The sequence below is a fragment of the Coregonus clupeaformis genome, chromosome 19 (genome assembly GCF_020615455.1).
Source record: "Coregonus clupeaformis isolate EN_2021a chromosome 19, ASM2061545v1, whole genome shotgun sequence".
In the NCBI taxonomy this organism is placed as follows: domain Eukaryota; kingdom Metazoa; phylum Chordata; class Actinopteri; order Salmoniformes; family Salmonidae; genus Coregonus; species Coregonus clupeaformis.
Window position 1 is genome coordinate 1,993,134 of NC_059210.1, and position 17,879 is coordinate 2,011,012.

General features: G+C 43.1%; 1 protein-coding gene across 1 annotated transcript in view; it reads left to right on the forward strand.

The window, feature by feature from the left end:
• Positions 1-1,537: 1,537 nt before the first annotated feature.
• Positions 1,538-17,879, forward strand: part of LOC121554621 (arylsulfatase J-like) — a 17,595-nt gene continuing 1,253 nt past the window's right edge. The window contains exons 1-2 of the mRNA XM_041868272.2: positions 1,538-2,531; positions 17,005-17,879. The exon at positions 17,005-17,879 is cut by the window's right edge and continues 1,253 nt beyond it. Coding sequence (XP_041724206.2) covers positions 2,224-2,531; positions 17,005-17,879 — 1,183 coding nt within the window. The 5' untranslated portion in view covers positions 1,538-2,223. The remainder of the gene's footprint in view (positions 2,532-17,004) is intronic.

Sequence of the window (17,879 nt, forward strand, 5' to 3'; positions counted from 1 at the left end):
CATGATGGCTCTGATGACATCATTGTTGGCCTCTGGTCAAGTTCAGTAACAACAGGAAACATTTAGTTGTTAGAACAAAATTTAATTGACTTTTGCCTGTGTGTCTGTCCATGGTAGAGGTCTTCACAGGTCCAAAAGCTTGGACCCATTCCGAAATGGACCTTGGCCTTTCTCACCCGGACCCCATTTGACCTGTAGTCCATGGTGACAGAGGAAACAGTTTTGTCAGATATACCAAGATAGAGTGCACGGTCTCCTGTTCAGATACATCTCTGAAAGTGAAAGCGGGTACAGTCACCGTTTGTGCTTAGTTACATCCGAACTTGCATTGGTAGACATTCTGGAGTCATTCTGTCAACCTTGTTTGCAGAGCAGAAAATTAATTCACGTCTCAGACACCTTCTCACTGGGTCATTATGTGGGTCCATGCATTAATGCTCACTGGATCCTAGAAAGTCCCAGTCTATATTTACACACACATGCAGGCATGCACGCACATGAAAGCATGCACGAAGCACACACGAAAACACGTGTGCGTGCGCACACCACACACCACTAACACATACTGTACAACCCCACCCTCTCCTCCTCAGACACCTCTGGCCCAATTCACAAACTCACACCAGCTCTTTATATGACACTCAGTGAGAATCATAATATTAAGATTAGTTTCGTGGTACTGCTTGGTTGAACCAGCTGCTGATTCCCCCTCAGAAAATGAACGAGATAACTTCAGCTGAATGAATCCTTTCTCTGACTCCAAGTCTACTCCTAAATGGGGAGAGGTAGCCTAGTTAATCATGAACCATTGGGGGACGTAAGGTAAGCCAGAGGAAAAAATACATTCGGATAATCAAGCAGTAGGACACGTGTTCCTGTATGTTGGACTAATGGGACGTTTTAGCCTTCAGACTAGATTAGTGGTTGACTTAATTTTTTTGAGTTTGTGAGAGAACTCATTTCCTCTTCTTTTTCCCCCACTAACGTCAACACGCACACACATTTTGAATTGTTCATAAGCCCAAAGACTCATTTACCATATTGAATTATCTTCAATTCAAAAAGCTGTCCGAATCTCTACAGATGCCCATCCACTATAAGTCCAATCTAGTTATTGCCTTCCATAAATAAATGGCATATCTAGACTTATGTTGGTTGAAGCCTGCATTATGGAATGCTTCCAGCTGTTACGTTTGAAATATGTTAAGATTACAGACCATGTATGTTTTTCCTCCATTTACAATAGATTAGAGAGTATTTATCTACCCAACACTGTTATTACAAACTTTGTGACTGTCTCCAGGGGCAGACCATACATCAAATGTCACTCCTTGAAGTGCTGAAAATCGAAGACAGTTGAAATGGATTCCACTTTTCCCATTGACGTTATCTAATCCACACTGTCACAACCCAATCAATAGGTTGATGCAAATGCTCTTTGTACTCCCCCCACTATTTAAATGTATGGATTTTGGAGAGCGAGACAGACAGGGATGTTGAAAGATAGAACGCGGAGGCAGTGTCAGTGCTGTATGAATTATCTCTCAGATTTCAGTTATGAAGTGTTGAGCAGTTGATGGTGGAGTGCGAGGAGAGCGCTCACACTGAACAGCAGCCCCTCTAGCTAGCAACCGGTGGTTCTAAAGCAGACTCGCCGTTGCTGAGAGGGAAGGACCGCTCGCATGTAAAGAAACTGAGCTCCACAAACCAACCTGTCAAGTCTCTCACGTCCCAGAAGAAACATAAGTGAGGTTCGGGATTAATGTAACACAGTTCTAACTGTTTGCAGAGCAAGGCAGTGAAGTTAATTCAACGACTTTTGTAAGAGGAACCACGTTTCAAACGAGGAATAAAACACTCCTACGGGAAGATGTTTTGCATTGCAGAAATTTGGATTAACGTTTTAATGGTGGTGACTTCAAACACACGTATTGTAGCATTTGAAAGGACTGGACTGCTATTATCGTCGGCTTCCGAACACAAACGTTGTCATTGGGCTAGAGAATGAGAATAGGCTATTGAGGACAATGCTGACACAATTTCCAAGGGTTGCTGTTACCCCCGAACATGTGCAACGTGCCATCGCACTCGCGCTCTGTCCACTATGACAACCACTGCCAATAACTTTGTTGCAATGTAGCAAACAACTATCGCTATCATTTTTTTACGAGACTAATACAATGATTCGAATGGTTTGGTTTTGATGCAGTGTAAACGTCGGGGATGAAGATGTGTCTCTTCAGTGTCCTGGCGAGTTTATTCGCGTTAACTTCACTAACATGGGGCTATCAGATGTCGTGGGAAAATTGGAATGGCAATTCGCAGAACCAAGTGAATAATCTTGACAAGACTACTCAACCTCACATCATTTTCATCCTGGTTGATGACCAAGGCTTCCGGGATGTGGGCTACCATGGGTCCGAGATCAAAACCCCAACTCTAGACAGGCTGGCAGCACAGGGAGTGAAACTGGAGAATTACTATGTGCAGCCTCTCTGCAGCCCTTCCAGGAGTCAATTGATGACTGGCAGGTAAGTTTAACCTCCTGTCTTAAGTTTAACCTCCTGTCTTAAGTTTAACCTCCTGTCTAGTGGGTATTCAGTTGTGGTCGATCAACCTGGTCTCAGAGCATTTCGTATTATTCTGTATTTAAATCCGAGATACTCCATTTAGTATGATACAGTATGTTACATTTTGTATGGTATGTATTAATTTGTGGATGTCCATCGCCCATTACGTATATTTTATTTTAAGAATTTCCAAAACGTATAATATGTTATAAATTTGCAAAACATACAATAATTTTAGCTAGGTGGCTAGCTGGTTAATGTTTGCAAGGCTAGGGGTTAGGGTTAGGGGTTAGGGTTACAGTTAGGGTTAAGTTTAGGAGTTAGGTTAAAGCGTTAAGGTTAGGGGAAGGGTTAGCTAAAAGGGTTAGGGTTAGCTAACATTGCAAAGTTGCTAATTAGCTAAAATTCCAAAGTTGTCCGTGATGAAATTTGAACTCACAACCTTTGGGTTGCTAGACGTTCGGTTAAGGTTAGGGTTAGGGTTAGGGGAAGGGTTAGCTAAAAGGGATAGGGTGAGGTAACATGCTAAGTAGTTGCAAAGTAGCTAACTAACTAATTTCAGTGTTCTCGTATGTATGTTTACTATGTTACGTCTAGTGTATGAGACCAGGCTGGGTCAATGCACTGAGTGTGTTAAAGTGTTATACATGTGTTATAAAGTCAAGAGGTGACCATTCCACCTGCATCCCAGGGATGATGGTTATTGTCTTCAGACCGATTTACTTATTTCCACTAATTAGCCTGCCCTACACATGTGAGGTGATCAATAGTCAAAAGTAATTGTACATGGGAGACTTAATTGTTGGCTAAATTACTAGAGAGTAAAATCCATTGGATCATTATGACTGTTTTGCACTGGAGCATAATAGAAGAGCCCTGTGAAGTATCCCACTTCTGCATGCATCTCAATGTGACTTGAAAGGCTATGCAGACAGACAGATGTTCTCAAGACACTGAAATGCATGCAAAAGCACACAATATTAATATGCTGAAAGTACAACAATAACTGCTTTGAATCTGCTGTTTCAACCCTCTCTCTCTGTCTCTCTCTCTGTCTCTCTCTCTCTGTCTCTCTCTCTCTCTCTCTCTCTCTCTCTCTCTCTCTCTCTCTCTCTCTCTCTCTCTCTCTCTCTCTCGCTTGGTTCCTCTCTAGGTTTCTTCCTAGGTCCCTGCCTTTCTAAGGAGTTTTTCCTAGCCACTGTGCTTCTACATCTGCATCACTTTCTCTTTGGGGTTTTAGGTATCTTTATAAGCACCTTGTGACAACTGCTGATGTAAGAAGGGCTTTATAAAATACATTTGATTGATTGATTGCTTCAATATTGCAGCAAATTACATTTCAAAACACATAATTGAGTGCTGGAGAACAAAGATGCACATCAGCACAGTAACAACTTAACTGTTTGCAAGTGGAGCCACTATAGCAACCACCTTGTGTTTTGGGTTCGCAGAAGAAAACGCTACAGATACAGTGGATTCGGAAAGTATTCAGACCCCTTGAATTTTCCACATTTTGTTACGTTACAGCCTTATTCTAAAATTGATTAAATAATTTTTTCTCGTCCTCAATCTACACACAATACCCCATAATGACAAAGCAAAAAACTTTTTTTTTTTTAAATGTTTGCAAATGTATAAAAAATAACAAAAATAAATACCTTATTTACATGAGTATTCAGACCCTTTGCTATGTGACTCGAAATTGAGCTCAGGTGCATCCTGTTTCCATTGATTATCCTTGAGATGTTTCTGCAACTTGATTGGAGTCCACCTGTGCTAAATTCAATTGATTGGACATAATTTGGAAAGGCACACACCTGTCTATATAAGATCTCACAGTTAACAGTGCAAGTCAGAGCAAAAACCAAGCCATGAGGTCGAAGGAATTGTCCGTAGAGCTCTGAGACAGGATTGTGTCGAGGCACAGATCTGGGGAAGGGTACAAAATATTTCTGCAGCATTGAAGGTCCCCAAGAACACAGTGGCCTCCATCATTCTTAAATGGAAGAAGTTTGGAACCACCAAGACACTTCCTAGAGCTGGCCGCCCGGCCAAACTGAGCAATCAGGGGGAGAAGGGCCTTGGTCAGGGAGGTGACCAAGAACCCGATGGTCACTCTGACAGAGCTCCAGAGTTCCTTTGTGGAGATGGGAGAACCTTCCAGAAGGACAACCATCTCTGCAGCACTCCACCATTCAGGCCTTTATGGTAGATTGGCCAGACAGAAGCCACTCCTCAGTAAAATGCACATGACAGCCAGCTTGGAGTTGACCAAAAGTCACCTAAAGACTCTCAGACCATGAGAAACAAGATTATCTGGTCTGATGAAACCAAGATTGAACTCTTTGGCCTGAATGCCAAGCGTCACGTCTGGAGGAAACCTGGCACCATCCCTACGGTGAAGCATGGTCGTGGCAGCATCATGCTGTGGGGATGTTTTTCAGCGGCAGGGACTGGGAGACTAGTCAGGATTGAGGGAAAGATGAACAGAGCAAAGTAAAGAGAGATCCTTGATGAAAACCTGCTCCAGAGCGCTCAGGACCTCAGACTGGGGTGAAGGTTCACCTTCCAACAGGACAACGACCCTAAGCACACAGCCAAGACAATGCAGGAGTGGCTTCGGGACAAGTCTCTGAATGTCCTTGAGTGGCCCAGCCAGCCAGGACACGAACCCGATCGAACATCTCTGGAGAGACCTGAAAATAGCTGTGCAGCAACGCTCCCCATCCAACCTGACAGAACTTGAGAGGATCTGCAGAAAAGAATGGGAGAAACTCCCCAAATACAGGTGTGCCAAGCTTGTAGCGTCATACCCAAGCAGACTCGAGGCTGTAATCGCTGCCAAAGGTGCTTCAACAAAGTACTGAGTAAAGGGTCTGAATACTTATGTAAATGTGATATTTCAGTTTTTATTTTTATATACACAACCGGTCAAAAGTTTTAGAACACCTACTCATTCAAGGGTTTTTCTTATTTTTTAAATATTTTCTACATTGTAGAATAATAGTGAAGACATCAAAACTATGAAATAACACATATGGAATCATGTAGTAACCAAAAAGTGTTAAACAAATCAAAATATATTTTATATTTGAGATTCTTCAAATAGCCACCCTTTGCCTTGATGACAGCTTCGCACACTCTTGGCATTCTCTCAACCAGCTTCACCTGGAATTTGCAAAAATGTCAAAAAACCTATTATTGCTTTGTCATTATGGGGTATTGTGTGTAGATTGATAAGGGAAAAAACAATTTAAATCAAGTTTAGAATAAGGCTGTAACGTAACAAAATGTGGAAAAAGTCAAGGGGTCTGAATACTTCCCGAATGCACTGTATCTTAGAGAGCAGGGGTGATTAAATCAGGGGGCCTGATTGCGTTTTCACTTTGTAGTGTAGCTGTTTCACATTAGTATTTTTTTTCTCATTCACGCACGCACGCACACACACACACACACAAAACACATACACACGCTCCACAGGACTGCCCCTATGGAGTGTCTTCCTACTGAAACGGGAAGGTTGCTGGGCACCTCTTCTGGCAAGCCTTCGGGAAAATTATGAAAAAAGTGTCCCCCATATTGCCCTCTCCACCCACCCCTCTTGGACATATGGAAATGTAGGGGTATATTCAGTTATGTTACCAGGCTACTCCTGAAAGGATGATTGCAGGAGAGTGGTGGTGGGTTTTTAATCTATGATTTGAAACAGAAGGGTGTCCTCCAAAGAGGAGATTAGGGGCCCTTTGTATTTGTGTGTGTGTGTGTGTGTTTCACTAACGGTTAGAAATGTGAGGACAGCTATGGTACTTCAGTGTGCTGTATATTGAAGGGACCTGGATTTCCCTTCCAAGAGGTGAGTGCTTTATTCTGGTGAGAAATAAATATATGACCATGTGTTTCATCTACTGTGTTTGCATAGTAAGAGCTGGTGTTGAGCCTTTTCAGTGGAAAGATCGTCTGAAGAAAAGATCTTGCATGAAGGCTGATGAAGCCGATTTCTGGACTGTGAAGCACTCTCCATTAAATATGCTTTTTAGTCCAGGAGTAGGTCTGCACAATCATCCCAAAATCTCTCTAAACCCCTTTGCACAACCCCGATGTGCCCCCTCCCCCATGCCCACACACTATAATTCCGGTCACTGGTCCTAAAAAGAGAAGCTATCATTGTGATGGTGATAATGGTCTTTGAGTTGCGAGGGTTTTCCAGAATCAACTCAATCAACTCAGCTTGTTGTGCAGGATTAGAGATGGCCAGGTCAAATGTTGTCCGTCCCACTCAACCTCTCTCCGTTTGCTGTAATGCAACACCTGGATACCAGAGAGAGGCCCAGACTTGATCCTTCACACACAAGCGCCCACTGTCTTCTGCCCTCAGGACCTTCATTTGCAGAGATCAGGTGGTGGCAGCATGCAAGACTGACCCAGCCACTGAATCACAGCTTCCTTTAAAAACGTATTTCTGTCTTCACCTCCATTAAACTCCATTAAAGGCAATCCTGTTTGCTGCAGTGACAAATTTCCTGCAATTCTACACATTTTGCCATGTGGCGGAGATAAAATGTAGCCGTTTTAAAGCACATTTCCTGCAATTCTACACATTTTGCCATGAGGCTGAGTGAAAAAATTGCAGGTTTAAAGCTAATTTCCTGCAATTCTACACATTTTTCCATGTCTTATGCTATCTGAGTGACTCAAACATTATAATAAAATCAATGGGGGCCCCATACCATGACAGAAATACTATTGAACGCATAATTTTTTAATTTTTTTATTCTCCCTGACTGTCTAGCTTTTATTTCAACCTAGTCTCAGAATATTTTGTATATTATGTACGTAAATCCAAGAAACACCCCATTTAGTATGATATGTTACATTTCGTATGGGATGTTACGTGTTACATTTTGTATTATATGTTACGGATTTGCTAAATGTAATGTATGTTATGAATTTGCTAAATGTATGATATGTTACGAATTCTAGCTAGATGGCTAATGTTAGCTAGCTGGCTAACATTAGCTAGGCTAGGGGTTAGGGTCAGGGGTTAGGGTTAAGGTTAGAGTTAAGTTTAAGTTTAGGAGTTAGGTTAAAGGGTTAAGTTTAGGGTTAGGGTTAGGGGAAGGGTTAGCTAACATGCTAAGTAGTTGCAAAGTAGCAACAAATGTATTAAGTAGTTAGCTAACCCTAAGTAATTAGCTAAAATGCTAAAGTTGTCCGTGATAAGAGTCGAACTCGCAACTTTTGTCCCACCCGTCCACCCTGATCAACCACCATACTTTCGTTTTTGCCTTAAGTAACCATCTGTCTTATGTAACCATATAAAATGTAACATATCATACTAATGTGAGTGTCCCAGATTTACATTTACTATGTTACGTCTAGTCTATGAGACCAGGCTGTTTATTTAGGTGATTGTTAGTTCTCAAAGAAAAAAAATATAGGTCCATTAGCTTTTCTACATACTTTATATACGTTTACACTAAAAACGTTTTTCCATCCCGAAAATTATATATAAAAATGTATATTATTATATATAATTTTTACTGTTTGGACATAGGCGGCCCGAAAATACTTTTCTATACAGAAAACCCCCTGATGTTATCTAGACTGAGATAAGAGAAAGTTATGGGGTCAGTAATTGAGAAGAGATGGAGGCAGATGCAGTTTGTAGAGAGGTAAAACACTTAACCCCCCCTGCCCCATGACAGGAGCTGCATAACAAATTGCTACGGTACCTAACCTCACGGCAGCTCTGAATCCAAGCACCTTGACCTCTGGTTTTCCTCAGGGCAGCAGCAAAAACATTTGAGGCTTCAGTTGAGCATTTGCCTCCAAGTTCAACAACAGCCCTTGACTTATTAGACTCTTCAAACCCCATGAACTCTCACTGTTCTACTCAGTTATTCACTCCTGGAAAAGTGAGGTGTTATGCCAAGGAAAGGGCATAGGTTGCATTGGCCTGGCAGCGGGTATGGCTTTGTTTTAAAGTTTAAGTCTGTGGAATGCGTGTGTGACATGGTGAGACAATGGATGGTGCTCAAGACCAGGTTCTCTGAAATGCCTTTTCTGCTAGACAAGGTGGTTGGGACAAAGGAATTTTTCTGAGAGTTTTGTAAACACACTTCTGGCAGTGTCAAAGATTGAGTATTTCACAGCTTGAGAGACCTGACAGCAAACGTGTCTGGACAAAGCTGACGTGTGGCCTCTGTCATAGGTTTTTAGTACACTGATGTGGAATAAGGCATTCAGAAAAGACAGCTGATTCTTTTTTTTGGAAACTTCACAACCTCACAGCTGTTTGTCAGGTAGTGTTAAAATAGACTTGAATTATGTCTCCTTGCTATAGTCTAACTTCATTCACTATGACATTCTCAGACACACTCCTTTTATAGAGATTTATATGTAACCAGTCTGAATAAAAACGATCTCCTGAAACTCTCTCTCTCTCTCTCTCTCTCTCTCTCTCTCTCTCTCTCTCTCTCTCTCTCTCTCTCTCTCTCTCTCTCTCTCTCTCTCTCTCTCTCTCTCTCTCTCTCTCTCTCTCTCTCTCTCTCTCTCTCTCTCTCTCTCTCTCTCTCTCTCTCTCTCACAACTCTCAATCCCTCTCTGTCCCACTCTCTCTACTCTCTCACTCCTTACTTCCCAGGGGGGACGACAGGAGGAATCGGTGTAAAGCTAAATTCAATTTCGCTATCAAAGGCCCACATCTCTGATGAACCTCCATCCATCAACAAACAAATGATTAGGAATGTGCCCCAGGGTGCCTATTGGTTGCGTGGAGGAGATCACCAATGTGGATAAGGGCAGCTTTATAAAACCAAACACTGTGCTCTCTTACAGTGTCAAGGTGCTGTAAGTTTTAACTCTATCAAACCGCGGGCAGAGTCGTGGTTTCTTTGCACAGAGCTACTCTTTTCCATTTGACCTCTCACCCCAGTCAAGTCACATCTTCCACTTCTCCAGACCCTATGCAGACTCTGTCCACCGTCGCCCAGCTTCTCCTCTCACTCACCCATTTCCTGTCGCTTCACTGAGCTGTCACTCTCTTTTTGTACATCACTCTCTCCTTCACCCTTACACTCACTCCATTCCAGCACACTGGGTTGCAGAGCGAATACATACATACTGGGTCGGTTGATGAAGTGAACCTGTGGATATGTGAAGCAAGGCCAACGTGTGGTAAGGGAATGAAGAATGTGTAAGGGAGGGTCTGGACGAGAGTGAAGGAATCTACCGTGTTTGAGTCCTGGAAGAGAAAGTGTGATAGGTTGAAGAGGGTGAGTGCCAAGGTGGGAGCAGCAGAGTGCGATTGAAGGGGCGGTCCAGTCAGATCAAGTTGGACGGAAGTGGAGGAAGGGAATAAGCGAGGGAACCACTCCGCTCCAAGGCTGAATTTCATTAGCTTTAGAAAGGAGAGGCTGCTTATTCGAACCATATGTGGGGAGGACGTGGAACAGTTACATGGGGTTGGCGCATGGAGCCAGGCTCGGGCCCAGGGATAGTGATGGTTTGGAAACTGGTATAGGCTTAGAACCCAGTGGTTGTGTGGCCTAGTAGTGGTTTCCCCTTGTGCCTTGTGGGACTCTGTGATTGCAAGCTGCACTTGTTGATTTGTGTTTAATGGCTTGTGTGATTTGTTGGCCAAGCAGTCCAGTGGTTGTGTAAATAAACCAGGGCGATAGCTAGTGTGATTACAATGGGTGTTTGAGATTGTAGCTGTACTGTAATTCGGTTTATATGGAAGTATAGTGAAAGTAGGAAACAACTGCCAAAGGTTTTTACTGCCTGGCACGAGTCCAGATCCTAGTTGGGCATCGAAAGTGGAGATGGCTGGCCTTTGACCCTCAACCTTTGACACCTAGAGGCATGTTCATGCCATAAGACATTAATGGGTGTCTGTAAATGGGCTGCATGCGACACAGGGTGGGGCTGGGGGAAGGGGGAGCACATGTTGAATATGCTCATTACTCCAGTCATCTTTTTTAAGGACCAATAAAGACTAGAAAGCAGAAATGTCCTTCAACCACTCAAGACCCATACAAATTCAAGGCCAATGCCCCATTCCCTTCAAATTCCAAAGTCCCATAGATATACAGTACCAGTCAAAAGTTTGGACACACCTACTCATTCAAGGGTTTTTCTTTATTTTTGCTATTTTCTACATTGTAGAATAATAGTGAAGACATCAAAACTATGAAATAACACATATGGAATCATGTAGTAACAAAAATATATTTTAGATTTTAGATTCTTCAAAGTAGCCACCCTTTGCCTTGATGACTGCTTTGCACACTCTTGGCATTCTCTCAACCAGCTTCATCTAGAATGCTTTTCCAACAGTCTTGAAGGAGTTCCCACATATGCTGAGCACTTGTTGGATGCTTTTAATTCACTCTGCGGTCCAACTCATCCCAAACCATCTCAATTGAGTAAAGGTCGGGGGATTGTGGAGGCCAGGTCATCTGATGCAGCACTATATCACTCTCCTTGGTCAAATAGCCCTTAAACAGCCTGGAGGTGTGTTTTGGGTCATTGTACTGTTGAAAAACAAATGATAGTCCCACTATGCGCAAACCAGATGGGATGGCGAATCGCTGCAGAATGCTGTGGTAGCCATGCTGGATAAGTGTACCATGAATTCTAAATAGATCACTGATAGTGTCACCAGCAAAGCACCCCCACACCATCACACCTCCTCCTCCATGCTTTAGGGTGGGAACCACACATGCGGAGATCATCTGTTCACCTACTCTGCGTCTCACAAAGACACGGCGGTTGGAACCAAAAATCTCAAATTTGGACTCATCAGACCAAAGGACAGATTTCCACCTGTCTAATGTCCATTGCTCGTGTTTCTTGGCCCAAGCAAGTCTCTTCTTATTATTGTTGTCCTTTTAGTAGTGGTTTCTTTGCAGCTATTCGACCATGAAGGCCTGATTCACACAGTCTCCTCTGAACAGTTGATGTTGAGATGTGTCTGTTACTTCTCTGTGAAGCATTTATTTGGGCTGCAATCTGAGGTGCAGTTAACTCTAATGAACTTATCCTCTGCAGCAGAAGTAACTCTGGGTCTTCCTTTCCTGTGGCGGTCCTCATGAGAGCCAGTTTCATCATAGCGCTTGATAGTTTTTGCGACTGCACTTGAAGAAACTTTCAAATTTTACGGATTGACTGACCTTCATGTCTAAAGTAATGATGGACTGTCGTTTCTCTGTGCTTATTTGAGCTGTTCTTGCCATAATATGGACTTGGTCTTTTACCAAATAGGGCTATCTTCTGTATACCACCTCTACCTTGTCACAACACAACTGATTGGCTCAAACGCATTAAGAAGGAAAGAAATTCCACAAATTAACTTTTAAAAAGGCACACCTGTTAATTGAAATGCATTCCAGGTGACTACCTCATGAAGCTGGTTGAGAGAATGTCAAGAGTGTGCAAAGCTGTCATCAAGGCAAAGGGTGGCTACTTTGAAGAATCTAAAATCTAAAATATATTTTGATTTGTTTAACACTTTTGGTTACTACATGATTCTATATGGGTTATTTCATAGTTTTGATGTCTTCACTATTATTCTACAATGTAGAAAATAGTAAAAATAAAGGAAAACCCTTGAATGAGTAGGTGTGTGTAAACTTTTGACTGGTACTGTAGATAGATATAGACCAGGATACTTTGGAATTCCAGTCCACGTCAAGAGCTTTTGTTTAGATGACTGATCTGTTTAGGGATACGAGGCTGTGCGTAGCATGACATTCTCATTACATGCCTGTAACCTTTTGGTATGTGAGCACCAGCATCCCACAAGACTCTCTGGAGAGTTAGAATTATATGGTGAACTCACACACTCTCATACACAGATGAATGCATGCAGGCACACACATACACACTCGCAGAAACACACATGCCCTCACATACACATACACATACTTGATCTCTCTCACACGCACACTCTACCTTTCAGATGAACACATAAGAGACTCATATTATACTCACACACACACAGCTCTGGTGTGCATCTGTCCTTTTTTTTTTCGAACTGTGTTGCATTGTGATTTTGTGTGGCTTTAAAATCTGAAGAAAAAATGCCCTCAGGGAGACATTGTCCCTTCCTCTCAATCCCAGATTTCAATCCTTGGCTTTAATACGAAGCTGGACAAATTAAAACAAATGAAGTTTGAAGGCATGGAATGGAAAATCTAATCTTATACACCGGTGGAATGTATACAAGCTGGTCCACATCTGGCAGAGAATAAAGCGCTTTATAGGCATTTATGGGCAAATGAAGAGAGTAAACATGGACGTGTAATTGCTTGTGAAAAGAGCTATACAGAGAGATGGTGTATATAGATGGAAACTAAAGTTTGCTCTGCACATTCTATCTAGCGTTGTAAAGTCTGTTGAGTTCACTTCAACATATGTCGATGAATATATTATGGCCATTGGGGTAAACAGGTTCAGATTGAGCTCAGCGCCAAGTTCCTCCATGGACCACCAAAGGGCTTGCTTGATTGTCTCTCTAGTCTCTACCCTAAGACAGATGTTGCTTTTCCCTTGACTCATTTTTCCCATCGCTATATTAGTTCATTTGATACATATTGGATCCACTTAATGATAGCTCAGCACAACAATGCTTCCTCTATCCCCCAGTGTGTTTGTTGTGGAGTGGTGATGGAGAGGCCCCCTGCTCAGACCACTAACTGGTGATCGTCCCAGACCCACATGAAACCAACACACAATCTGGTTCTCATCCCAGATCCCGCTGTAGTGCCTCCATGAATGGTTAGCATTAGATTATCATTTACCATTCCATTTCCATTTCTATCCTCATGTTCTGCGTTTCAAAGATGAATTGTTGTTATTTGCCAGTTTGAATCCTAGGAGCCACTCAGACCTACGTAGCTCTTTCTTGCAGTCAAATGACCTAGTGGCCTCATGGGTGGAATGTTATTCAATTTTTTCATACTTTTATCATTCATAAACTTTTTTCATTTTTTTATGTGTCCAATGGTTTTGTTATATTTCAATCTTTGGGATATTGGGATGCAAACTCAAAATGTAATACATTTCAGCTTTATATCTGACATGTTACAGGTGTCTTCTTTATTGTAAACCCATAACCATGTGAGTGAGGTGTATACTTTTGTTTCAAAGTAGATGTGTTTAAGACTACCAAGAAAAACTCTGTGTGACCCCTGATTTAGCCCACTGCAGTAAAAGGTTAACCCATATGCTACAGCCATTCTCCTTTCAAAAGACATTAGAGGCTCTTAGGTTTTAGATGCCAGATGTTGGGTATATACTCTACTAATGACCCTATCCCTGCGTGTTGCATGTAACTACACTACAGTCTGATGGAGATGGGACCAAACGACAACACTGCTACCAGCCCACTTGGTACAGATGTCAATTCAATGTCTATTCCATATTTGGTTCAACGTCATTTCATTGAAATGACGTGGAAACAGCGTTGATTTAACCAGTGTGTGCCCAGTGGGAGGTGTGTTGTGAACGATGCCATTTACTACCATGGCGACCGTGCAGCGTTCATTGAGACACATCTGCCACGCAGCGGAGGAGGAGGAGGAGGAGGAGGAGGAAGAGCTGCTCCATGTGTTCAGTTGTTCAGTAAGACAATCCTCCCGCCTGACATAGAATACTGTACTGTAGGGAGTTATGGACTGCCAGAGAGACTATACCATTACCCTCTTCCCCCCTCTCTCCCAAGGGCCATTAGCTAATCCATGTTCTGTCATTTAGAGTACAAACAAGCACACAGACATACGCACACACACATGCACACATAAGCTTACAAACATACGCACATAGCGGCTTACACACGCAAACACAAGCACACACACACACACACAACAACCCTAATGCCATTTTGCAAACCCTGGTCAACATCTGTCTGACAGTTTAATGTTGTGTGAAAACGTTAAGTGAATTACGTACCTCAGGAAATAACCAATGAAGTCTAAAACCTCTAAGAACGTTCCAATGTTTCATCAACTAAACAGCATTTCTAACTTTCAGTTTCTCCAGGGAATTATTTGCCAGTTTCCCTAAAACACCTAGGCCTACAGTCATGTTGTTTACTAATAAAGTTAAAGTTAAGTCAAGGGCAAGGTGTTACTGTAGTATATACACTACAGTATTTGCACTTCCAAGATGCAGTATGCTAAAAATACATAGAAAGACAAGCATAGAGTTGTGTCCAAGTGTGAATAAGTGTTTGGTGCTGTGGAAAGGTTTTAAATCAACTCCTGCAGATCCCACACATCACTTCAAGGTTGAAGTAAGCCTAGCCCAAACTGAACCAGGAGCATCTATAGATTACTGTGTAGGATGATGACAAGCCAAGCTGTGCTGTGTGGAGGGGATCGGGTGCATATACGTGTGCGTACATGTACATACTCTGTGTGTGTGTGTGTGTGTGTGTGTGTGTGTGTGTGTGTGCATATGCATGGGTTGTTTTTGTGTGAGGGAGGTATATTCCACATGAAAATCATACATTTTTATCCCCAGGAGTGACTGCACACAGAGCTGCAGTGCTTGCACTGCCTCTGTGAAGAGTATAGACCCTGCTAACAAAGCCTTGGTTTGACTGGCCACCTCCTGGCTTCCCTCCAGTTAAAGCCTCCTTTTTCAAAGTGCACACCAACTTCTTATTTCCTCTACCTCTCCTTAGTGAGTGGTTGCCTGTTTGCCACTGGCAACAGGAGAGAAAGGGGGATGAGAGAGAAGTAGAGGAGGATGAGGGGGAGGGGTTGAGGTAGTCTGTCTTTCTCTGTCTAAAAGCAGGACAGGAGAGTCAGACGTAATTACTACCGAGACAGGCTCCAACGTTCCAGGTTGCTTCGCTTTCTGAGCCAAGACAGGCCGTCACCTATAGACATTGGAGGACCTGCTTTTAAAAGACTGCCTTTGTTGCTCCCAGTCTAGCATGGGTAGCCTAGCCAGAAATCAGTCACGATGTCATTGTACATGAAGGTTGTACAGCTTTTTACTTCACATTACTAACAGAACAGTGCCTTCCTTGATTACATTACAGAGACTAAGTGCTCAATTTAAAAACCAACATTGCAGTATTTACATAGTATCATATAATAAACAGACCTTATTCCCATTGCCATATACAATCACAGAATGGTTTTAGGTACTCAGTAAACATAGCACAAAGAGATGCTTCCAGTTTCAGAAGAAGGCGTGTGGACATAGGCAGTAGTTGTGCAAACAAATATACTACATACACAGTCATTTTGGTTTGTCTGTGCAGTTTGATTGTTACCACTGGGAAAACAATTTCCTCTGGACTTTGATTGCCTATTGTCATGAAATAGTAAACAATGTAAATGCATTGTCACTGATGAGTGGACCTCTTTCGCACAGACTCTGTCACTCTCATAACACCAGCCTTGTGAAGACACCAAGACAAAGTCAACACAAGTCATCTCTTTCTTTCCCGTCTCGATCATTGCCAAAATGGCCGTCACAATATAGAAAGTTAGGAACATCTTTAGTTTCAGGTCACAGCTCTGTTTCCTGGCTTGTCTTGACTCCTGAATGATGGGTTTTCCATCTAGACCTAACACTCTTCGCCCCAAATACCCACCACTATTACCACTACATCCTCTGCCATATCTCCTGTCAAGCATCACTGTGTTCTCTGGTTGCCAGCACGTGTTGGCCCAAGTGCTCAACTGCCATTTTAAACCTGTTTGCTTTGGACTAAATCCATTGTAATTACAATTAGATTGAATAATCCATAATGTCTGTAATCCGTTATACTAAGCTGTTTCTGTGCCGTCTCATTGCATTTAAATGGCCTGTGAAAGGATTCATTGTCGTTTTAGAAACTTAAACTGTATGAATTTTAAATGGATTACCAGAACCTTGGGAGAGTGTTTGGTTTAGTTTATTGGAAATGATACAGTAGCATGTTGAAATTGTATAAATATTCTCATCCAGTATAGCCTATTTTCCCTATGCGGAGCAATTTGTGTGCACATCATATGCCATGAAACTCTTTACAATTCAAGCATAGAATTCCAAGGAAGCATATTCAACGTTTAGGAAGTCAAGCCAACTGGTGAATGTCAAAAAGTGGAGGTAGGAAAAGTCCAAACACCATAGCAGTGTCATGGCGGTGTATGTATGGACCTGTCATAACATAATACTGCATTCAACTATAATATATTCAACTGTAAATGGAAGCAAATGCTGTTTTTGATACTCTTGCCAACCAGATGAGGATGGTCTCTCCCTCTATACCCTGGTTCTTCTCAATATATATCCAAATTAGAAGTGTTTCCTAGCCACTTTGGCTAGTCACCTTAGCTTTCTCTTTGGAGGTGTACTTTGTGAAAAAAAGTCATAGATAAGATTTGATTGGTTGATTGACTAACACCATTTCCTCTCTCTGTGACCCATGCAGATACCAGATCCACACGGGCCTCCAGCACTCGGTCATCCGGCCCACCCAGGCCAACTGCCTGCCCCTGGAGAACGTCACGCTGCCCCAAAAGCTCCGGCAGGCGGGCTACTCCACCCACATGGTGGGCAAGTGGCACCTGGGCTTCTACAAGCGCGGCTGCATGCCCACCCAGCGCGGCTTCGACACTTTCTTTGGGTCCCTGCTGGGTAGTGGTGACTACTACAGCCATTATAAATGTGACGGTCCTGGCATGTGTGGCTATGATCTTTATGAAGGGGAGGAGGCGGCCTGGGAACAAGATAGGGGCCAATACTCAACCCTGATGTTCACCCAAAAAGCTGTGGAGATCCTGGCTCACCACAACCCTCAGAAACCCTTATTCCTCTACTTGGCCTTTCAGGCAGTCCATTCCCCGCTACAGGTGCCTGCTCGCTACCTGGAGCGCTACAAGTCCATCCCTAACTTACATCGTCGCAAGTACGCCGCCATGGTGTCCTGCTTGGACGAGGCCATCCACAACCTCACGCTGGCGCTAAAGCGCTACGGTTTCTACGACAATACAGTGATAGTGTACTCGTCAGACAACGGGGGCCAGCCTATGGCCGGGGGCAGCAACTGGCCCCTGAGGGGGAGCAAGGCAACTTACTGGGAGGGGGGCATCCGGGCCGTAGGCTTCGTCCACAGTCCCCTGCTTGTGAACAAGGGGACCCAATGTCGGGCGTTGATCCACATCACGGACTGGTTCCCCACCCTGGTGTCCTTGGGGGAGGGGACTCTGGATGAAGACCTCAACCTGGATGGGTACGACGTGTGGGAGACCATCAGCGAGGGCCGTCCATCCCCCCGTCAGGACATACTGCACAACATCGACCCCA